General features: G+C 40.6%; 5 protein-coding genes across 6 annotated transcripts; all 5 read right to left on the bottom strand.

Moving 5' to 3' along the window:
• Window positions 1–11: 11 nt before the first annotated feature.
• On the bottom strand, window positions 12–4,420 carry LOC104716126 (serine/threonine-protein kinase STY46). The gene is made up of 15 exons (XM_010433479.2): window positions 3,854–4,420; window positions 3,562–3,676; window positions 3,207–3,331; window positions 2,990–3,115; window positions 2,840–2,894; window positions 2,599–2,709; window positions 2,309–2,359; window positions 1,959–2,131; window positions 1,756–1,863; window positions 1,600–1,673; window positions 1,316–1,491; window positions 905–1,000; window positions 631–711; window positions 496–549; window positions 12–405 (listed from the first exon to the last, which is right to left on the bottom strand). Exons 1-15 carry the CDS (start codon window positions 4,063–4,065, stop codon window positions 175–177), a joined length of 1,788 nt encoding a protein of 595 aa, XP_010431781.2. The 5' UTR covers window positions 4,066–4,420; the 3' UTR covers window positions 12–174.
• Window positions 4,421–8,223: 3,803 nt separating this feature from the next.
• On the bottom strand, window positions 8,224–9,982 carry LOC104716124 (heterodimeric geranylgeranyl pyrophosphate synthase small subunit, chloroplastic). Its single transcript, XM_010433477.3, has 2 exons — window positions 9,143–9,982; window positions 8,224–9,041 (listed from the first exon to the last, which is right to left on the bottom strand). The coding sequence occupies exons 1-2, from the start codon at window positions 9,485–9,487 to the stop codon at window positions 8,436–8,438; spliced, it is 951 nt and encodes a 316-aa protein (XP_010431779.1). The 5' UTR covers window positions 9,488–9,982; the 3' UTR covers window positions 8,224–8,435.
• On the bottom strand, window positions 9,580–15,401 carry LOC104716125 (transcriptional elongation regulator MINIYO). Its single transcript, XM_010433478.3, has 10 exons — window positions 15,072–15,401; window positions 14,009–14,837; window positions 13,829–13,944; window positions 13,501–13,679; window positions 13,290–13,395; window positions 12,936–13,196; window positions 12,666–12,854; window positions 10,404–12,545; window positions 10,078–10,287; window positions 9,580–9,989 (listed from the first exon to the last, which is right to left on the bottom strand). Exons 1-10 carry the CDS (start codon window positions 15,249–15,251, stop codon window positions 9,834–9,836), a joined length of 4,368 nt encoding a protein of 1,455 aa, XP_010431780.1. The 5' UTR covers window positions 15,252–15,401; the 3' UTR covers window positions 9,580–9,833.
• Window positions 15,402–15,619: 218 nt separating this feature from the next.
• On the bottom strand, window positions 15,620–18,473 carry LOC104716123 (rop guanine nucleotide exchange factor 1). Its single transcript, XM_087468001.1, has 5 exons — window positions 17,576–18,473; window positions 17,355–17,471; window positions 16,710–17,239; window positions 16,264–16,617; window positions 15,620–16,173 (listed from the first exon to the last, which is right to left on the bottom strand). The coding sequence occupies exons 1-5, from the start codon at window positions 17,823–17,825 to the stop codon at window positions 15,796–15,798; spliced, it is 1,629 nt and encodes a 542-aa protein (XP_087324127.1). The 5' UTR covers window positions 17,826–18,473; the 3' UTR covers window positions 15,620–15,795.
• A 922-nt stretch (window positions 18,474–19,395) lies between these two features.
• Window positions 19,396–22,198, bottom strand: LOC104716122 (L-ascorbate oxidase homolog). Of its 2 annotated transcripts, none has more exons than XM_087468002.1 (7): window positions 21,904–22,198; window positions 21,680–21,789; window positions 21,131–21,401; window positions 20,946–21,051; window positions 20,105–20,821; window positions 19,926–20,004; window positions 19,396–19,797 (listed from the first exon to the last, which is right to left on the bottom strand). In XM_087468002.1, the coding sequence occupies exons 5-7, from the start codon at window positions 20,758–20,760 to the stop codon at window positions 19,576–19,578; spliced, it is 957 nt and encodes a 318-aa protein (XP_087324128.1). In that variant the 5' UTR covers window positions 20,761–20,821; window positions 20,946–21,051; window positions 21,131–21,401; window positions 21,680–21,789; window positions 21,904–22,198; the 3' UTR covers window positions 19,396–19,575. The 2 variants fall into 2 exon arrangements, with proteins under 2 accessions (XP_087324128.1, XP_010431777.2); XM_010433475.3 differs by having other exon boundaries at window positions 20,105–20,834; window positions 21,904–22,155.
• Window positions 22,199–22,290: the final 92 nt, after the last annotated feature.

Here is a 22,290-nt window from a genome sequence, read left to right as displayed (position 1 = left end):
GATGCTAAACGTAAGAGTAAATTCTTTCATTAACCAAACTTTTCGAGATAAATTGTGTCGTAAACTTACAATGGAAATCAAAATCAATTGAATCAAGAAACCAACACACGAACATATACAGCCCATCATCTGCAAATATATTGCTGTACAGTTTCTCATAGGGGGAACCATCCATCAATGATGATGAGTTGTGCTTCTCCTCAGGGCTGCCAAGATACCCCCTCCTAGTCCTGATGACGATTTTTTCTTCTCCTCTCCCTCTTCTCCTACCTCCTTGGCTATCTCTTGAAGCTGCTCTATGATCTCTGAGAAGTCTGGTCTCTGCGTCGCATCCTGCTCCCACAATCTCTCCAATAGCTCTGCCAATTTCGGATGCGTGTTCTTTGGTATCGTTGGCCGTAATCCCTGACATTCACACCCAAAAACACTTTTTGTTTACTTTGTTGAACGTTTACTACATCCACAACTGCTGCATTCTACACACCTATTACATACCTTCTGGACGACCCCTACTGCTGCCTGCAATGGCGTCATGTATTCATATGGAAGCTGCCAATCACATCAACCCATCATTAGTTAAGACACTCTATCTCCCTCATTTAGGTATTTTATTTTCTCAGACACACGTACCTTCCCAGTCAACAACTCCCATAGCACAATCCCGTAGCTGAATACATCTGCCTTGTGATCATATGGCTTGTGTTCTATCACCTGAATTGCAGCAAAAATCATTATTGTGTCAGAATGAGAGATACTGGCCATCTAAGATATCATGCCAATAGGTAAAACAATACATGTGTTTTAAGGTATAACCACGAAATAAGAAAATTTTATCTTACATTTGAAGATTGGAAAATCAAATTGTCAGTAACTAAAGCTATAAAGAGCATGAAGACAAACGTACCTCTGGAGCCATCCACCGATATGTCCCAGTTTCAGCTGTCATAACTCCAGTTTGTGCTTTCACTCTGGCCACCCCAAAGTCTGCAACCTTAACCACCTGTAACAATGAACCCAGACACGACTATGAATCCGCAACTTAACTGCTATCGACAGGAGCAAGAAATAACTAGGTAATGGAGACAGAGTTAATGAAAAGAATCTGATGAATGAAATACATCCCGTAGAGCACTAGCTCACGGAGATAGCATATGTGATGCAGCAGAACATGTCATTTGAGCCTTAACATGGATCAGTGTTTCAACCAAAACATGTAACGAAATTAATACAGATTCATACATTCCCACTACAGAGCTAATAGTGTGCATGGAGGACAAATATATCTATAAATGTAACACTAAGTTGAGATTTTTACCTCATTTTCGTCCATTAAGAGGTTGGCAGCCTTCAAATCTCTGTGAATTATGTTATTCTGGTGTAAGTAGCTCATCCCTTTGCAAATATCTATAGCTACTTTAAACAAAGCTGGAAGCTTAAAGACGCCCTTTTGCTTGTGGAGATAGTCATATACACTTCCACCGGGCATGAATTCTATTTATTGTAAGAGAGTCAAAGGAGGGCAAGGAGAAAAAAAAATGGTAAACGTAGAACGTGATATCAAACAGAATGATACGGATTAAAATGGTCACTGCAACATACCAGTAACGATACATAGATGTGGAGGCTTGGTGCAAGCACCAATGAACTGAACTACATTTTTGTGTCGAACTTTCCTGAAAACGGAAAGATTTTTGAATGATACTCTTATCGTTTATCTGCACATAAAAATACAAGGGAACAGACACGAAGGCAAACCTCATAATAAAGACTTCTTGGGCAAACTCTTTCTCTAGCTCTGAATCTAGACGCTCTGGCTTGAGGACTTTGATAGCAACTTCCTGGCTACAATATGTACCTTTATACCTGAATAAAACAAGAAGTAAAGAGAAGGAGGGAGAGAGATTAATATCTGAGGAACATTAATATGACAATGTGTTTGACAGAGACAGCCAACTTACAGATCTCCGTAAGAACCAGATGCAATTTTATGCCCAAACTTTAAGTGTTGTAGGTTGATTTCCCAAACATCAGTTCCATCACTGGGTATTGCAACATGAGTTCTGACACCTGTTTGCCCATTTTCCTTTTCAGGAGAGAAGGATTGCTGCATAGGCCAGCTTTGGCACTGCAACTGAGTACGTATGATGAAAATATTAATGTCTAAAGGCAAGATTTGTGCGTGAGATGGTGTCACTATGGAAAAACCGTAAGACTTCATATTATCTAACTCCATTTCATTCACAATCAGGTGATTTGGGAAGAAGAAGGTTATCAATGGATCATAAAGTTTGTAACTGAAAACAAGTACCTCGATCTTTGCAGCTTCTTTCTCCAATGATAATCTAAGTCGGTCTGTTTCCTAAATAATAAAAAAAGATAGCATGACAACCACATTATATAATCCGGAACCTTTAGCATGTCACAGATAGTTGCGTTTCAGCATATTAGATCACCAAACAGTTGGAAAAACATAATTAGAAGGACATTTGAAAAGAAAGGGATTACAGCCACCTGCCAACACGCTTGTGTTCTGTAGAGAATAGATTAAGTAGAGTAAACAAGGATAAGAGGAACACACACACAAAAAAAAAAGAGTACCTCGTAGGGCCAACCATCAACAACAAAAACATCTAGTGAGTAGCCATCAGTTGTAGAGAAAGCATGCGCCTCTTGAATGTTTAGCCCAAGCTCAGCAAGCAAGGCAGTTAACTGCATCATTTACAGTAGCTAAGTTAAAATAGATCATACTACGTAGTTCCTTATAACTAATGTGACAAAAACTAACTTAGGTAACACCAATTCTCTTTGAAGGAGCAAGCAATGAGCTTATTATATATACCTGAAAAAGGAGTTTAGGCTTGTCTTCTGTGGAAAAAGTGATCTCATGCAAGGGGCTGCATTTGGACAAAGATGGGGAATTGAATAACAATCCTTGCCAGGAGAAAACAGATGGATTGTGTGTAGCTAGTAGTAAAAGAGGAAGATGTACCGTGAATAGAGGGCATTGTTGTGAACGGAATTGTCACCGTCGTGGTCGGGGTCTTGGGAAAGAGGAGGTGCAAGAGCAAGAGCTTCAAGATTGGGGGAAGAACCAAAGGCAGGGGGAGGATGAATGCTGGGAAGTGGAAGATGATCATCCCTTATTAGATGAGATGGTTTGTTTTGTTTTGATCAAAAAAAAAAAAAAAAAGGAGGAAAAGACAAACCTTTTTCTTGGTAATGGAGGATCAGCGGGTTCCTGGTTAGTAGTAGTAGTAGAAGAAGAAGAAGAAGAAGAAGAAGAAGAGTCCAAGGGAGTGGAGTCAGGGGAGGTCCCAGCAGGAGGTTGAACCTTAAGAAAAGATCAGTCACCAAAGATCCTGTGAGCCGAGAGACAAGCCCAAAAAAAAAAGAAGTTGACAGAGGCAAAAAAAAAGAAGCAAAATTAAGATGAAGGGATCATCAGGGAACAACTAAGGGAAGCCGAGAGAGAGAGAGAGATGGGGATGGATGAATGATGATGGGTATATATGGTTGGTAAAAGATTGAAGAAGAAGAGAGAGAGAGAAGAGAGAGAGAGACCTGGACGAGACGGACTTGGATGGCAGGCCTATTAAGAGGATCATAAGCAGAAAGGAGCAAGCGCTTGTGCATGAGAACGTCTTCAGCCCTCTCGACATTCACATCCAAAGCATACCTAAATCAATCAATCATCATCTCACATTATCAAACTAAATTCTCAAAGGAGCAGAGGGAGGGAAGGATGGGATGGGACATGCAGGCAGAGACAGAGAGACAGATATATATAATAGACATAAGAAGGTAAGGAAGGAAACAAAAGAAGAGAGAGAGAGAGAGAGAGAGAAGGGGAAACCTGGCAGGGAGACGATTGAAGTGAGTCCAGAGCTCGTCCTGGAAAGAAGGGAGGTGGGAGTCGGGGATGTCGTCGGAGAGACGGAGACGGCGGAGGACCTCGTGGAAGACCTCCATTTTGATGCGCTCGCGGCGGTCCATGGTAGCCTGAGAGGTAGGTAAGGCGTCGAAAATAACTCGACTGGCGCAACTCTCGTTGTCCTCCATCACCATTGACGACCAACCACGATACTGTTTTTTTTTTTTTTTTTTTTTTTAATCCTTACAGATAACCGACGATTTGGGAGCAGAAGAAGAGAGATCAGATGAAGAAGAATTCACAGAAAAATTTTGAGAATTCAAGAGAGACACAGATGTGCTTCTTCTTCTTTTTTGGTTATTTTTTTACGTTTTTTATATCTTCTTCTTCTTCTTCTTCTTTTTATTTCTTTTTATTTATGGGAGTAGTTAGTAGGGTGGTGTGTTAAACGACGGCGTATTAGATGAGTCATGCCGCCGTGGCGATACTGATCCTTTTAATAAGGAGGGGGGAAAAGGTTTGGGGGAGGGGGCTATTAACGTCATTTCCAGGAAGCTTCTCTCTCAATTTTATTATTTTATTTCAATTATCCCCTCCCTCCCTCCCTCCCTCAAACATTTTAAAATCTTAATTATTAAATTATTCCAAATAATCATATGATGAAAAGGAGTAATTGAAAGAAGAGATCAAATCCCTAAACCAACACATCCCCCTCATAGATACGCTCTCTCTCTCTCCAATGCAGTTTTTTACTATTATTAGTCTGTTGTTTACTAGTACAGTAATACTAGTAGTAGTAGTACATGTTAATGTGGCCCCCTCTTCTACTCCAAGTCTCCAAACAAGGAGAAAGACCCCACGCCACGCAGACATAAAAATAGACTTATCCGCCACCTCCTTAATAGATTTTTTTTTTTTACTATTTCCCCCAACACTACATGACATGATGAATATGGAGTACACCATATATCATCCCTTTTCATTTGTTTTCTCCATTAATTACTTTTACTTACTTAAATTACCTTCCCTTAATCATCGTCCTAATAATATTAACATCTTTTTTCTTTCTTTGTTTTTTCTTTTACTTCAAATTAACTTTTTTGCATTCTTTTCTTTTTTTTTTAATGTTTTAAATTAGATATATATATATATATATATATATATGCTTGCCTTTGTAATTAGTAGTACACAAAATTTGTCATGTTAACCTAACTTGCACCCACACATCAACGAATATGTATCTCAGAACAAACAAACATACTGTATATGTGGAGTATAAAATGGACGGAGAATGCCCCCAAACATTTATATTTAACGCACGTCTCTCTCTCTCTCTCTCTCTCTCGCAACTCGCAAGTCGCATCGCCTCGCATGTGACTCCCTTCCCCTCATCTTTGGAGAGACATTTCCATTATTAATTACTACCTTACTAGTTCCACCATTTTCTCATTTCTTTTTACTTCATATATCATCTTCCCCGGCCCGGCTCCCCCCTAAACTAAACTAACTAATTCCCATTATAACCATCTTCTGCAATGCTAAAAGAACTATATATTTTTGTATACTTAATTAAGGCATATTCATCTATTTACTTGCAAATTAACGATATCATCCTACGAGCAGCTATTGAGATATAGTACTGTACATACAAATATATTATTATGCAAAGTGCAAACACGCACGGGTTAAATGTTGTTGATTTAGCGGAATGTCATTAATTATCTTGTATTGTATATTTCGATTCACTAAAATAGCCCATATCATCATGATCCAAAATTTTAAAGTTTATAGATTATCATAAACCTAGCTAATACATAACATAATGGGGTACCACGTGGTGCATGCATGGTTTCCTCTTCTATTTACTATATACTATATAATTAAAAAAAAAAATGTCTTATGCGCGTTATAATGCAACCCTCTTTCATTAATTCTAGTATAAAATAACTTGAAGTTACAACATTCTCTTTAAACTTTTGATCAGGTAAAAACACGCATAAATTGTAAAATAATAACACAATGGAGACGCATGCAGCCCTTAATTACATTTTCAATTTTCATAGACTTCTTTTTTTAATGGTTACCCACGCATATCTCGATACGACATTAAGCACTTCGTCGTAATGCAGTGCAATGCGACACCGAATAATTTATAAAAATTTTGGTCATATTTAATTTGGAGAGGTTAACTTATTTTGTTTTCGGTTATTATATATATAAAAAAACTTCATATATAACGATCTCGAGACTCGAGGAGGAAGGAGTTGACCAGAGGGAGATCGAGATGATTAAAAGATGCGGCAGCCAGAAAAAGGAATAAACCACTTTGATTCGGTCGTTGTTAATCAATCACAAAACTCTCAACTAGTACTAACTAACTAAGTATTTTTAACAACCATTGAAAAATATATTAAGGTATTGGTCGCAATGACGATGATGTGGCAGCACATGGCTGCATTTCAGCCCACGTGGACTGTTGCCCCTTTACGCTCACCAAAGGTCACTAACGGGACGGCCAGCGAAGCCTCGACTTGTCGCCGTTCTAACTTATATTCCTAAAGTTGCAATCCATTCCACATCAACCCAACGCTCTCCAATCAATCTCTCTCGCCTCTTCTTCTTCTTTACTAGACGCAAATTCATTCTAAATCAATGATCTTACTCTTATCTAGATAGACATTATGCCTCGATTTGTTCTACTTTTTTCTAACAAATTCCATCATACTTAACTTAACATTGATACCCACAAAAGAAAAAAGAAAACAAATTCCATCATACTTAACTTAACATTGATACCCACAAAAGAAAAAAGAAAACAAATTCCATCATACGAATATGATCGATGCTAAGGTATAGCTTATAAGTATAACCAAACAGCAGTTTGGTAAAATCCACATAACCACATTCATTTCTTATTATATAACCGTTTGGTAATCCACAAAAAAAATTCGCATAATTCATTCAATCAGTGTATCCTAAATTTTGTGTTTCATCAACTATAATGTATGGTCGCGTGTAAAGTTTATTTTTATGTGTCTCATATTCATATCATCGTGCATGAAGCCATTTAATATGGAAATATACATGTGTATATTTATTTATTCGTCGTCCAACTCCAAGTACCAAGATAATTTTAAGATTCAACGACTAAACGCAATGTCAGATGATCACTTAGATAATATTATCACCACACCGAAAAGTTTATATTATCACCAAACAATACGAATATTTTTGACAACGTTTATTTATTTTCCATGATGATAAACCCTAATGATCAAGTGACACACACCGTAGGTCAAGGATTGGCCTGCAAATGGATACGGCCAATATTTTAAACCTTTTTTCAAATATGTTACAAGTTATCATGAGGCAAATTTCGTTATATATGTATTTACTAGCTTGTTATTATTACTCCTCGGTCTGTTCACTGTTTATGAAAATTTAAACAAATGTGAAAAATATATACATAATAGAGATTCATTGAGTCGAGACATCAAATTTTGATGGTGTCGATTGTGTTGTCTCATATATAGTTGTAAGCCTACACGTTTTTTTTTTTTTTGAACCTAACCTAATTAGTTGAAATTCAAAACATATGTATATATAAAACTATCACTTGATGTAATTCAGCTAAAGTACTGCTAATTCAACTAAAGCCGACAAAACTTGCTCGTTCAAAAGAGTAACAAAGATATGTAAGCGCCCTACTTTTAAAATAATACAGTATAAATGTATGATAATCCACTAGTTTAGCATGTTGATATAAATATAAGTATATGGATTTAGTTTGTACAAACATTAGGTAGATAAGTTGAGAAATACAAAATATCACGAAAGCATTTTCTTCTATATTTTTTAAGTAAATTATAAGCAATATAATAACCCACGAAGAGATTGGCACAATATATAAAAGTTGATCATTTAATTAGTCCAATAAACACGTTTTGTACGCAAACTCGGATTAGACTTGGACGGTCCTCGTAATGATATTGCTAATCCATCCGAATGAAAGAGACCGATGCTACAATTTTTTTTCCCTGATTGAGAAAATACACAAAGTATAGAAAACGTGGAGAGATAGTGTAGAAAATGACGTAGACATATGAATATTGGATAAGATGGCCAACGATTGATAGTGGAAAGAGTTTTTGCAAAACATATATATAGATAGACTTGGCTTAGGTCTCTTAATTTAGTAGGACTATACTAATAATTGTCACATTCGCAATTTATCTTAGAACATGTACGTCGTAGTCTAAAATAAAATCTTTTTTTTTTTTAGCTTGTTTAGACAATTACAGAATTACTTATTCAACTTGATTAAAATAAAGTAATTTCGGTAAAGACAATAATTTAAAAAGATAGTAATTATATATATATACAGTATCAGTATGTGGATGACATCATGACATGTAATGATGTAAATTAAGCTGAAGGTAATTATAATATCATAAAGCAGTGGGATGAAAATAAGAGAGATGGAAGAATGCTACATACAGAAAGAGAGAGAGAGAGAGAAGAGTCCATTAAGAAGGGTGAAAGGCCCGTATAAGGCCCAATAAAATCAGAAGGGAAGGATAAAATGACGATGAGCAGCGTAGTCAACGAAGGTATGGAGAGGAGCAACAAGTTGTCCACTATACTTGTCGTCGTCGTCAAACAGTTGAAGCTCCTTCTTGGCCTTGTCCTTGAGCTCTTGGGCCATTTGGATAGCTCCGTCGCTCTTCTTCTCATCATCCACAACCTGATAGAGCATCCCAACGGCTCTCCCGTACCTTCGGAGAGTCTCAAGCTCATGGTCAGTGGCACCGCCGAGGAGGCCTCCGCAAACGGCGGAGCATTCAGCCATGGCTCCGAATTTCTTCTCCTGAACGAAAGAAGGAGGAAAGGGGCCAGGGCCACCTTCAAGGTCGACGAACTGGCCCGCAGTCATACCAGTGGAGCCGACGGTGCGGGCAATCTCAGCGATGACCCTGAGGATGGTGGCGCGGGGAACAAGGTCGGGAGGGGTGTGGGAGACAATTTGCTGGAAGGCGAGTGGGAAGAGGGCGTCGCCGGCGAGAAGGGCGATGTCGTAACCGTAGACAGTGTGGTTAGATGGCTTTCCTCGGCGGACAGGATCATCGTCCATACAGGGGAGGTCGTCGTGTATCAACGAAGCCGCGTGGACCTGATCATGATGATTCATTTCTATTTATAGATCACAACAAACTGCAATTGACATACATATATATTTGATATTTCTATTTCGTGACTATAAAGAAATCTGACCATTTCTAGGGCACATGCGGTTGGGAAAGCGGCGAGGCGATCGCCACCGAAAAGCTCGCAGGCGGCCACACACATGACTGGAGGGGCACGCTTGGCGCCTTGTGCGAGCACCGAGTATCTCATCGCCTCGTAGATCCCCGCAGGGTACTTGACCGGTATCGCCTCGTCGAGCTTCTGGTTGATCTCGCTCATCAGAGTCCCCCAATACGTCCTCAGATCGAAATTCGAAGACCCAATTGCTCCGCCTGATAGTCTCATCATCATAGGACGACGATTGACGGGTTTCTCCGCCGCAAGAAAACACAAGCTGGGCACTAGTGGTGTCGCTGAGGCACTAAACAACATGGCCTTGGATGGAAACGGAACTATCTCTATCCTGGAGAGAGAGAGAGGGAGTGAGAGATTGACAGAGACTATAAATGTCTACCAAACAAGTATTAAAAAAAAATTCCTTTGGTTTTATTATTTAAGCCATATAAGAAGAAAAGAAGCAAAACTCTTTTTTTTTGATGGAGATGGTGAATAATAGTAGTACTAGTGTCGCATGACTCAGAGATGTTGGAGTCAAAAAAAGCTAGCTAATTGGACTTCAACACTAAGCTCAAAAAAAAATAGCAAGAAAGAGTTACGATAACACAACACTCTCTTTCTTTCCTCTCTCATTCTCTCTGATGACATCCCCACTAGGCTTTCAGAAGGCGGATTTGAGCTTCTCCACTTCCGATAGGAGGGAGGAGTTTCCTTCACACGCCTCTTTCAACACCTCCCATCTTTTCTCTTTCTCTCTCGTTTCTTCCATGGCGTCTGCAACCCCTTTACTATATCCCACCAGTTTCAGCATCATCCCCTGAATGCATTGGTTTTATTTTCATCCTCAGTACTCAGCTCTACACACAACAACCACAATAGCTACCAGGGGTTTTCATTCAACTTACCTCACGATGACTCTTTCTCGACACATCTCTGACCAGAGACTTCACAATCTTATTCCGCAGGGATACTTTTTCCTTGGCTTCACTGCCGAATACTACAGATGAAAAGTGATGCAGAACGAGTGTAAAGGCTACTGATCCCCGCGCCGCTGCTTTGTCCAGGGCTCCACAAGTCCACGACTTCAGGTACGCCTCAAGGACTGCTTCGTTTTCCTGCAATATCAATAATACCAATTTTATCTTAGTCGATGATACTCATAAACATGCCCTTACTCAACACTGTATACCCTCTCTTTTTTTTTTTTTTTCTTTTTTTGGGGGCAAATTACCTCAACCGGTTCAAGGTAACCATCTGCTTCTCCCAAGCATTTGTCTAGACTTGGCAGAAGCTGAAGAACACTGGCATTGGAGAGCACAGTCCATGCTGAAAGTCGAACTGAGGATTCCACACATTGATGCAAGTAAATCGATACCTGCCGGCCAAACTGTTCATCACCATATGACACCGCAGCATACTGCTCCACGACCATCTCCAGGAAAGTAGAGTAGTTCTCGTGAATGTCTGACTTGAACATCAAGAGCTCAATGTCATGGTGGTTTAGTCTCGCTTCATCAAGATACTGACCGTAGAGCTCCTGCAGAAAATTGTACAAGTTCCTAGTGTTCTTGTCTTTGATGATGTCCATTCCAACAAGCAACAGGGTTGACAAAGCGTGAAACTTCCAAACTAATGGCACACTCAAAACAGGAGACGGAAGCGATCCAAAACCAGACGAGGACTCAAGTCCTGCAAGAAAGAAAACTCCAGACTTCGCGACTTCAAGCAACTCTGTGGATTCTGGTTGCCCTGTTGAGGTTTTACCACTGTGGACTGCTGAAATGGCGCTGAGAAACCAGTGCGGAGGTAGGGGCATTCTCTGGTGAGCCCACTCTGTGATCGAGGAGTCTACTTTTTGATCCTCAGTCGAACAATTTGGCATTTCACCGTCCTCATGAATCGTCTCCAGTCCAACCGTGCCCTTCCTTACCCCACTGGCTCCTTTCTCGGCTTTAGATTTTTCTTTTGGCTGTAACCATCTATGTCTGAAGTGAGAAGCAAGCATACTGCTCATACGATGATAATCCTCTTCGCTGCAATCCCATTCAAACGATATGGTTTTCTTCTTTGACTTGATACAGCAGGCCAGGTGTTCTAAAGCATGTGGTCTAAGGACATATTCGAAGGCTCTTTCCACAAGTAAATGATCCCTTGGACCTGCAATCAAGCACATAGCTAAAGTGGAGTTCAGATTATCCATCAAGCCAACAGATCCCTTATCATTATGCGCGTCAATCTGAGAGATGTTAAGAAAGAAAATCAGAAGACCGGCATCAGCCTGTGCCAACAGAACTTTGGTTGACCAAAACCCACCACCGCTAGCTCCCCAACCAAGTCCCACCCCAGGGGCCAGTCCACCTCGTTTATGCAGCTCAATGGATTGCATGATGGGCCATTCTGATGAAACAGAATCTCTAAAAGAGCTTGACACAGATGTTAGGTCAGCCGGAGACTCTGCCAGTATTCCTTTTGCAAGCACAAATTCATCTCTAGTGGAAGTACATCCTTGATGAGGAGTTTTCATCTTAGATCTAGCAGATTCTATCAGAGTTTGGATGGAAACGATAGTCCGCGTTAACCCATGAAGACAACTCACAGAAGCTAATGCTAGTTCATCATTTTGAGATCTTTCTCTTAGAAAACACAAAAAATCCATGAAAGAAGAACACCTGGAAGAGTCTTCTCTACATCTACTTACTTCTGCGACGGAAAAACTAAGAAGCTTGTGCTTGATGATGGCAAGGCCAATCTTTGGAACAAACTCCGGCAGCCATGGTAGAGGTTCTTCCTCCCCATGGGCAGAGATTCTTTCAAGGATTTTGGAAATTGTACGCATGACACCCGAATACAACCACAACAGAGACGTAGTGGACGCAGAGACATTTTCGATTCCTTTCTCCCAATCGAGTAGTTGAGGGGCCAATGATACCCAGCTTAGTGCTGAATCAATCATAGGGCTAACATAACTCCAGTCCCAAGTCAAAGATTTGTTCCGCGGAAGGTTTTGTGAGTACATATCTGGAAGTGTCTCGGCAAAAGCCTCAAGGACCAGGTAGGCCTCCTTGGACACAGAAGTAAACTCGCTGATGAGATTTGTCTCCCTGAGCTTTTCGAATGATGGACAAGTCAACCACAGACACAGAGCTGGGAAGAGCTCTGGGAAGCGAGATACGCAACAGCCACTATGGATACAGACCTTCCAAAACCGGAGCTGTTCAACCATCAAAGTAGATGAAAGCTTGCAGTTCTGCTTCCCTAGCTTCACCCATGAGTCAAGAGAGGAGGTGAACTGAAACAAATGCCACGTGAGGGCGTTGAAAGTCCCGTTCTTCACAAATTCCATGCAAGTACTTTGATCATACCGGGCCAACACCTAAGTGAAATTAAATAGAGAGAGAAAACGAAGGTTATAATAGCTCTGAGGATTGATAGCTTAACAAACTTTTCTAATCAGGTTCTGTCAAAAAAACATCAAAGACGAGCCCATTCTTACCTTTAAGAGGCGGACAGAATTGATCTGAGAAGGAAGAATGTCCATTCTTTTGTTCAATTTGAATCTTTTTACAACTGTTTGCACAAATTTGGGATACTTCAAGATTGCAGTTGTGCATTTTGGAGAATGCCTTGCTATCGCAATAGTAACAGAAATTATGCTGTCCTCAAGGGCTGCTGTTGGTTCTGTCTGTAAAAAAAATCCTAGAAATGTAAGCAACACAACAAGAATGTTTTCCTTGCTGAGTTTACGCACAGATAGTGATCTCACCTCCAGAAGGTGATAAATTCTTGGAAGGATATCCATTCTGACAAGACCAGCAGCAACATCTTGTCCGGCTACAAAAACATCTTTCTGAATAGTTTCTGTATCTTCTGTCCCGTCATCCATGATCTCTTCACGGAAAGGAACAATATTGGAGGGTTTAGCGCTGTACTTCCAGTAGCAACCACGGAGGAAGCCAAGATCAATTTCTGGCTTACTCCTAAACACCGGCGCCGTGAAGATGTCCGTTCCGTGTGGTCCCATGTTCTGGAAACAGAAATGGAATTTATCAGTTTGAACATATAGAATCAGGTTCTTTGAGGACTATAACATCTTTGTAGTGAGAAAAATCAACTATACCTCCAAAATATCAAAGAAGTTCTCGTTAAGAGAACAGCTTAGTAGACACTGAATTACTTTTACACATGCTAGAACAACAGAGGTATGATTGTCATCAAGCGCCATCCTAGAGAATAAGAAAAGAAACTCATATTGATAAGAACAAACAATATATGATATATGAGTGGTAACTTCACAATTAAGTCTCACATTACACCCATCAGGTAATTACCTCAATGCTAAGACAAGCTCAGGTTCCGGTCCAAGGGCATAAGCCCAGATGGCTTCCCAATCAATGGATTTATCTTTTTCCCCCCTTGTAAACCCGATTCTGCTCTGGCAAAGTTTATTCAAAGCTTTGTCGAGTACAGATGCAAGCAGCTGCAAAGCAAGGCATCTTTGCCCCGGAATCTGACATATCAATAGTGCATACAAATCAAGGAGCAGTAATAACGAAAAAACCGAAGTCCCACAGGTTTTGTTCAGCTTAAGTCAAAATAAAGGCAAAAAATAATATAACCATTCATTATCATCAGAACTAAAATGTGTGGCAATCATACCACACTCCGTGCAAGAGCAATAGCTTCTTTGATGGTGTACCCAGCTGCCCCAGGGTGCCCTTCAGTTCTCAAGAAGTCACGTTCAGGTGCAGATCCAACCCCAGACAACTTTCCACCTGTACATTCAACGTGTAAGCACCCTAAGATTGTGATGAGTTTCAGTTGAATCGTGCTACTCACCAGTTTCAGCTGCTGAGACAACATCATCCTCAACAACAGAACCGTCAAAAGAAAATCTCAAGTCCCTGGCAGCCTCAACCCTCTCAGTCCATGTATCCCACAAGAATCCTTGGGGTAACGCGGACTTTTGCACCACACCTTTTTCATTTGGTATTGGCATAACTACAGAGGTAGATGGAGTAACAGCCTGGCCCTGTCGTGAGTGAACAAAGCGACCCTCAGTTCTTGAATTCTTTGTTGCCTCTTCGGCAGGCAGTGAATGCTTTCGCTTCTTCAGTTTATCCTCACCTCGTTTCTTCAAAATGCTGAGTAATGCAGGATCCATCTTGTCCAATAACTCAGCCTGTGCTTCTGCAATCTCGTCGGGTGACATAGTCTGCAACCTTGCTTGGTTCTCGACATCAATATCACTCTCAAGAGATGAAGACGCCTGTCTAGTCCCAAGTCGTCCATTCGAAACAGATAAGGGAGGAGAAGCGCCGAACGAAGCCCTTTCGTCAACAGAGGGTGGTTTCTGAGTAACAAAGTCTCTCTGAGCAGGTTTAGCCAGTAAAGTGTTAGTGGCCAAGTCGTCGGGGGGAGCAAGAGAGAGTGACTTGGTCTCAAGGATCTTAACATTCCTAGAATACGTAGGGCGAGATGTGGATGCAGGATCATCCCCAGAGACCATATCTTTCCACCTACTGAGCTCCATGTGTTTCTTCTCCTTTCTTTGAAGCGGTTTAGCAAAAGCAGAAAAGGAGTCTGCATTCATGAAACGTTCTTCTTCTTCTTCTTCTTCTTCCTCATCGTCATCAGGTTGTGTTAAGCTCCCCACAGGAGCCCAATGCTACAAAAAAAAAATCTAATGAGATTGAAACAAAAAGCTGAATTTTTAGAAAAAAAAGCCAATTGGTCAGGGATTAGGGTAAACAAAGTTGGTGGGAGTCTAATAAGTAGTAAATTAAACAGTAGAAGAAAATAAATCCTAATAAAAAAAAATCTAGAAGAAGGCAAAGCAAAGTGAAGAAGATGGGAAACTGAGAAAAGCCCTAGAGTAAGAGTGGATTTGGATTAGGCTTACGGGTCCGTGAGAACGATGACGAGCGACGGGGAAGGAAAGAAGGGAGGGTCTCGGGGGAAGCGGCTTATTTGGAGGCGTAGTCTCCGATATACCTTTCTCCACGATGCTCCCGACAAGACCCGAAGGCGTCGCCAGGACGTTGGCCTCTTTAGGATTCAGTCTCCCGCTGCTCTGCTCCATCACTGTCTATTCTACGCTTCTTCTTCTTCCCTCTGCTTATTTATTTATTTATGTTTGACTGCGTCTTATTAGAAAAGAACCAAAAAAAAAAAAAGGAAAAAATAAGAAAAGTGTAAAATACCCTTTCCAGCCCTTTTTTTATTTAGAAACAAAAATTAATAAGTAAAATATTGGAACATCAACAACTCTAATCCTCCTATCCTATGCAAATTAACTGTAGAGTTATTGTATGTAGGAGAGTTTGTTTCTACAATGAACATATATGATTTATGATGAGAGACATATGTGATGCGCATCAAGTTCTTCTCTAGGACTTGACCAGAATCAGTCTTACTACTTTACTAGTGTGTTTCCTCTCTTCTGTTAAGTGTTCACAACATTCCTCCATGCATTAATTATTATACTCCACATTATAAAGAAAAGATCAACATTGTTGTTGCCTATTAACCCCATACTCTTCCTCGTAGTCTGCTAGACAAAACAACTACATTCTACAACCATCATCCATCGATTTACATTCTTCTTCTTCTTCTATTTCCAAACCTTAATCTCTTTCCGGCGTCACTCCCGTTACTCTTCTTGAACTCAAATTCCCTGCATACGACCATGCTTTCTCTGTTTCCCCCAACACTCCCTTCTCTCTCGTCCCATTCCTCTTCACTGTGTACAGCGGCGGTGCTCTCCTCGGGCTCCCAGATGCTACACTCAGGGATGGCGTTGCAAATGGGGATCCGTAGGGTGAGCTTTGCACAGAGAACCCTTTCTGTGCATTGCTGAATAGTGACTGCGGTGCTTCCGTGGCCGATATGGATCTTCTCGTGGCATCATCAACATAAAGCACATCCTCTATTCTGGCCGTGATGTTGAAGGCCATGCTCTCCAACACCCTCGAGTAACTCTCCAGAATTGATTGCCCTACATCCTGCAATGAAACAAAAAAAATCTTGTTTGAGCATCGTTTCATGCTGCAACCAGCAAACCACACTCCCCTCCTCCTATAATATTATTATACCTTGTTATACTGAATCTTGTTCATGTCCAGCGTTGTCTGGGGAAGACCAGGGAAACGGATCCTCAGACTCTGCAAGAGGGTCTCGGCTCTCTGCACAAGGAAATCATTTCTTTCGGTGTCATTTACAAGGCCTTTAACCTTGCCACCCCATGAGGACAGCTTTAGCTTTGCCTGCTTCTTGTGCTTCCTCCCACTCTTCTGTCTCCAAACGTGGACAGCCGCCTCAATCCGGTTGGCGATTTCGAGGGTCTGATGCTCCGATGACAGATCAAGACAGTCTAGGAGACACTCGGGTGAGAACTTGTTTGCAGTTAAGTAGTGGTAGATGATCTCTCCAAGGCATTCTTTCCCGCTCTGCAAAGAAAGAATAATAATTAGATCCTCAATGAAAAAGCCAGCGGCGGCAATAACAAAGGTAAAGAAGCTTTGATTGAGCAGCAGCATACCTTGGGGAGTGAGTCCAAGTAAGGGAGAGGTATCTCCATTTCGGCGAGCACACCGCTGTTAATAGCCAAAGCAGCCTTGAGAATCTGGTTAGCAAAGTCGCGGCACTGCTGAAGTTTCTTCCTAGTGTCTAGTGACAAGCCGTGAGGGGGAACCTTGGGGCAAGGGAGCCACCACTTGTCCTCCTGCCGAACGGAAGGGCGGCCAGAGGAGGAAGCAGGAGAGTCGTAGTCACAGTCTCCAAGAACAATACCGCGATCGGTATAGGAGAAGTCGGTGTGGGAGAAAGAGTCAAGCATATCGATCAACATGGCGTCGAGCTTCTTGAGAGCAGGGAGATTGGCGTAGAGATCAGAGCGGGGGCGAGTCTCCATGATCTCATAGGTGCCGCCCCCAGGGAAGTGCTGGATGGAAGGAATGAGCTCAACGATGGAATCGCTAACGCAGAGGAGCCAGTCGAGTTCTCTGCGCCACATGGCCTTCTTGGGAAGAGGAAGGGGCTCAAGCCTCCAGAGCTCGCCAAAAACAGTAGCTGTAGTGAAAATCCAATCAAGAGCCTTACTTAATAATACTGAAGGAAAACAAACGAGAGCACCTAGGCTAGCAAGCAACACACAATGGAGAGAAGATTGATATAATAAACAAACCAGAGAGGTTGGTGATGGCGTTGGAGATAGCAAGAGCCGTAGAAACCCCTTTACCGCCACCAGACATGTCTTCACCGAGAAGTAGCTTGGCAAATCTCTCTTTCATCATCTCAATTTCTGCAAAAATCAAAGAGGAAATCCCCAAATAGGAAAATTGTGTAAATATAAAAAAAAAAAAAAAAAAAAAAAAAAAAAAAAAAGAGTATCGTTCGGTAGGTTACCGGAGAAATGGTGGGTGGAGTCGGGTTTGTTGTCATCCCAGAGGACATCTTTGCCGCCGATGACAGGAAGCATAACAGGGGCGGGGAAGTAAAAACCTCGTGAGGCGTGGGGAGAAGAGGCAATGGAGGAGGGAGCGTCGGCGTTGCTGCATGTCTCGGACTCGCTAATGTCGGCGCTGGGACTGTAGCTACCGCATCTCTCGGAAGAAGAGCCGTCGTCGTCTTCCTCAGAAGAAGATAGACTCCCCATTCTTCTTCTTTCGAGATCTAAATCTTAACGGCTCAAAGAATCCCACAACATTTGTTTGTTTGGGGCAAAGAAGAAAAAGTAAGGAAGGAAGGTAGGAAGTGGATGTGATGATGATTGCTTTGGTTTTGATAATTAAAAAAAAAAATAGTAAAGCAGTGAGCAGAGCAGAGCTTACCACCTACCTATTCACAAAGAGAGAGAGAGAGAGAGCTTACTAATTAAAAAAATGACTCCTTTCTCTCTCTCTTTCTCTCTCTCTTCTCTCACAAGGTAAGGTAGTCACACAACTCTCTCTCTCTCTCTCTTTGTCGTCCCCACTCACGGCGTCTGCTGCGCCGTTAGGGTATGGATAGATAAAAGTCACGGTCATCACAGTGTTTTGGTTTGGGAACAGTAGTACACTAGAGTTAGTAGACGTGTAAAAGACTGACTTAACGGTGAGATCCAACCATCCCTATATCATTTCTTTATATGGATTTTTTTAATAAGTGACGCAGAGTGTGTGTGAGAATCTCTAAGCAGCGGGGGTCGAGATAATTAAATTTTTTTTTTTAAGAAAAAAAAAAAAGAAGACTGACATTGTGTGGACTAGAAGCATTCCTTGTCGGATCAGACAGACTCTCTCTCTCTCTCTCTCGTACCGGCCTCGGCCTGGCAATGGCATGAACTACGTTTTACACACACACCATATCTTCTTCTCTTACCTCGTGACCTTCCCCGCCACGTGCCCTTTACTTATTGGTTTTGTTGATCTATACTGTACATATAAGTGTACTATTCTCTCGCTCGCGTCATTAAAGTTAACACATCTTACGGTATGCATTGCGTTTGCTGCGCCTCACTAAATATTCCATTCATTCAGTATTTCACCCAACGAATCTTTTATAAACCCGTTTTTAGAAAAATATTTTTACTCTTATTCAAATCGTTAATAATAATAATTAAATGTTTTTGGTTCATAATCTAATTACTACGACTACAAGTCTACAACTATTATTAATGTCACTGATCACTAGACGAGTGGTGTTTGTTGATTCACATGCATCGCTTAAGTTGACTTTCTTTTATTCTCTTCATTCATCCCAATTCCTTCCTTCGCTGATTCACTCTCCCAATTACTATAAATGTTTTTTTTTCTCTTCGTAATCCCCCATTCCATTTCATTGACAGCCCTTGTAGTTTTTTTTTTTTTTTTTTTTTTTTTTTTTTTTTTTTTTCGTTATAATTGCATTGCATACCTTTTTTTTACCATTTCAACATTTTTTCTTTCTTTACCAATAAAAAACTAGGATTTCACGTCTTCTTACCTGGTGCACGAATCATTATTACTACTATTTTAAATTTTTACTATAAGTTTGTTTTCTATTTAACTGATAGTATATGGTAAAATTACCTGGTTGATTCATATGAAAACATTGCATTTTCCTACAATTATTTACCAAAATATAGTATTTTCCTACAAATGTTAAACCATAATTTGTATCAAACTCCACATATTGTCTCAAAACACCAAAAATTTAGAAAAGCTATATACTATATTTTTGCCTCTTTAATAAAATAAACACCGAAATTCTAGACAGTCGACTTTTGTATCCATTATAAATTTTCATCAAATTTGGGTGTACATTAAAATTTATGAAATAAAAGAATAAAGAACTAAATATATTAGTATAATAGAATATATCTCTAAATAATCCGATCCATTCACGATATATTGGTATGATCATCATACAGTCATGCCCATACGATTTCAAGGAGTGATTATGGGCGTGTGTTGTTTATTGGAGGCTCGGCCACACAACAAAGCATTCTTAGGCAAAAGGTATTCATCTCTTAGAGAATGAGCTGGAGAATAAACTCGGAGGTAGAATTGTTGTCCTAAGTATTGCCTCGCCCAATATTCACTCCTAAAGTTCCACATCCCCACATTGTCCAGTGCCACATATACGGTTGTCCAAGATTCTGGATATACCTACATCAACCAAAAATCCATTCCTTTCATTTTCAATTTTAGTTACAAGACATTAATTAGAGCTAGCTAGCTCTTTATATTTTTCTTTCGGAAATGTAGAAATATATGGAGTAAGTAAGATTTTGTACCTGAGTAGTAGAGCGAGAAACAGCATCCCTCAAATTATACTCTCGCCTGCTTGCTTTTGACCATGTTCCTCTATCCATCCTGTGGACAAATATAATTAAACTCACTAACATCAGAGATATGCAATACAACATTAATTATTACTATTAAAATTAGAGGGTGGTTTAGCTATCGTTCTCACCCGACAACCCAGAAGCTGTATCCATCGAGGTGGTAACTTTGGACGACCTTCTCGCGGTTTTGAAATATGATTTCAAGGAAATCCCTGTGGTTTGCTCCCATCACTGACGTGTCCATTCTCATCCCTACCCCTCTCCTCGGCTTGTCAGGGATGCTCCCCACTTTAAATACGCCTTTGATCTTAAAGTAATCTGCAAGCTTAAGCGGAGTATCTGCAGCTACAAACGACACTCCGTTTATGGCGTAGCGTTGCTTCTTATGCACAAGTGCCGCTGAGCTTTCCAATATTAAAGTCCTAGAGATTTTGATTCGACCATAGTGATACGAGCCTTGAGGGTTAGGCCTTGGCCCAGACGCAGTTAGATTTGTCCTAATGGACCGGGCTTGTTTGATAGACCAATCTAGTTCATCGGCAGGTGGTGGTGGTTCAACGTGGACAGAAGGAGATGTTTTGTAATTATGTCTTGAGTTGGAGTAGTGGATAGTGGATGAGACCAAAAGTTTTTTGGCGGCAAATTTTGTGGAGACGACAATGTCATAGTCTTGGTCAGGTTGGTCCATGGTGACCAAGACGGAGTAAGACTGTCCAACGTGAATGTCGAGTGAGGTATACATGGACTGGACTGTATGGGTTCCCTCAACCTCGACGAGCTTCATTTGATGACCATGTATTCTAAAATTCAGAGTGTTTTGAAGCCCTACGTTCGATATTCTGAATCTGTATGTTTTACCTAATTAATTATTGTTCCACCCACAAACAAATATATATATATAAATGAGATAATGCTTTTCTTCTTGTCCAAAGTACGTATTAAATAACTTAGGATTTTATTAAGATAAACCTTTGTGGACGGTGAGAGAAGAAGAAAAAATGACTCCTTGGCCATTGATCAAAACCCCTTGAGGCAAAGGTAGCTTGTGTCCTCTATCCAAAAGTGCTTTCAAAGTCTGAATGTGCATTAATTTAGTTATGGTCCTAATCGAACATATATATAGAATTAGTTAATCAATTAATTAATGAAAGTACCTTGTGGTCACGCTCAAACCAATCACTGATTAGGAAAGTGAAATCTCCAGCAGGTTCAGGGAAAGGGACGGGGATGCGAGGGCGACTGAGAATACGGAAACCGCCAAAACCACCGACAGCTTTGTGAACGGCGAGGGAAGGAAAGTAGAAGAAACTACCAATCTGGTCTTTGACTTGGATTGCATAAGTGTAGTTTTTGCCCGGTGGGATTGGACAAGTCGTCCCATACACTCCATCTTGGTAAGAATTCTTCCTCATTTGCACTCCGTTCCTTCATTAGTATTTACCATTTTTTGTATTTTTATTAATTCATTGATATTATTATAATTAACATGAAAACTTGACGTGTCCACCAGTAATACCTAACTAAACAAGAAAGATTGTGAAGAAACGACACTACAAGTGCATGCAAATTGGCTCCCTCGTACCAGTTACTAAATTACTCCAATATTTCACTAAATATAACATTTAGTGCTTTTTCCAAAATACACATATTGGAATAGAATGCTAAGAGAATGATGGTAATTAAGAAGGGGGAATAGATGGTACCAAGATAAGAGAAAGGGTTCGTCGAGCTCGTTGTGAACATTGATGATCAAATTGTCATTGGTGACTGAGTAAATATCGGGTCCTGGATATTGTCCATTGATCAAGATCCCCTGCGTCGTGTAATAAATATATATAATTAAAGCAGGATCGATCACATCAAACAAAAAAGACAAAGATGCCATATATAGATTTTGTTGATCTTGGAAAGAAACAAAAAAATGTACCTTAAGAGGAATGCCAAGTGGAGAAATGTTGCCGTAAGTGACCCTCCAGTCGAAAAAACGGTAGGGATCTTCAGCATGAACAAAAGAAATGATGGTCATTGTCATCAGCATAGTCCAGACGCCGCCGTTTAGCCACCACCCCATACTCTCTCTCTCTCTATCTGTAGCGCTATATATCTTGAATTTTGATGATGAGGAAGAAGAACAAGCTTGGAAGAGAAAGCTTAAAAGTTTGTAGTAACCGAACAAATGACTCGGTGACGTATTTAAAGACCCAACATGGGATGGGGAAGCTAGCTTTTCCAATCAGCTAATTCCGTGTTTTATTCAACCTGTAATGTAAGGCCCCACCTACTACTTAATTAGTATTTATATCAAGCAAGCCAA

Source organism: Camelina sativa, chromosome 10 (assembly GCF_030686135.1).
Source record: "Camelina sativa cultivar CO46 ecotype springtype chromosome 10, ASM3068613v1".
NCBI lineage: Eukaryota > Viridiplantae > Streptophyta > Magnoliopsida > Brassicales > Brassicaceae > Camelina > Camelina sativa.
This window is presented reverse-complemented; position numbering and strand designations above follow the sequence as displayed.

Coding starts and splice junctions, on each gene's coding strand:
- LOC104716125 (XM_010433478.3), bottom strand. CDS start 15,251: ATGGAGCAGAGCAGCGGGAGACTGAATCCTAAAGAGGCCAACGTCCTG. Junction 12,855..12,935: donor GAATTTATCACCTTCTGGAG/GTGAGATCACTA, acceptor TTTTTTTTACAG/ACAGAACCAACAGCAGCCCT. Junction 12,546..12,665: donor ATTCTGTCCGCCTCTTAAAG/GTAAGAATGGGC, acceptor AATTTCACTTAG/GTGTTGGCCCGGTATGATCA.
- LOC104716126 (XM_010433479.2), bottom strand. CDS start 4,065: ATGGTGATGGAGGACAACGAGAGTTGCGCCAGTCGAGTTATTTTCGAC. Junction 3,677..3,853: donor TTCAATCGTCTCCCTGCCAG/GTTTCCCCTTCT, acceptor TGATTGATTTAG/GTATGCTTTGGATGTGAATG. Junction 3,332..3,561: donor TCCAAGTCCGTCTCGTCCAG/GTCTCTCTCTCT, acceptor TCTTTTCTTAAG/GTTCAACCTCCTGCTGGGAC.
- LOC104716124 (XM_010433477.3), bottom strand. CDS start 9,487: ATGTTGTTTAGTGCCTCAGCGACACCACTAGTGCCCAGCTTGTGTTTT. Junction 9,042..9,142: donor CCGCATGTGCCCTAGAAATG/GTCAGATTTCTT, acceptor CATCATGATCAG/GTCCACGCGGCTTCGTTGAT.
- LOC104716123 (XM_087468001.1), bottom strand. CDS start 17,825: ATGGGGAGTCTATCTTCTTCTGAGGAAGACGACGACGGCTCTTCTTCC. Junction 17,240..17,354: donor CGCCATCACCAACCTCTCTG/GTTTGTTTATTA, acceptor TTTTCACTACAG/CTACTGTTTTTGGCGAGCTC. Junction 16,174..16,263: donor ACAAGATTCAGTATAACAAG/GTATAATAATAT, acceptor GTTTCATTGCAG/GATGTAGGGCAATCAATTCT.
- LOC104716122 (XM_010433475.3), bottom strand. CDS start 22,047: ATGGGGTGGTGGCTAAACGGCGGCGTCTGGACTATGCTGATGACAATG. Junction 21,790..21,903: donor CACTTGGCATTCCTCTTAAG/GTACATTTTTTT, acceptor TACACGACGCAG/GGGATCTTGATCAATGGACA. Junction 20,005..20,104: donor TACAGCTTCTGGGTTGTCGG/GTGAGAACGATA, acceptor ATTTGTCCACAG/GATGGATAGAGGAACATGGT.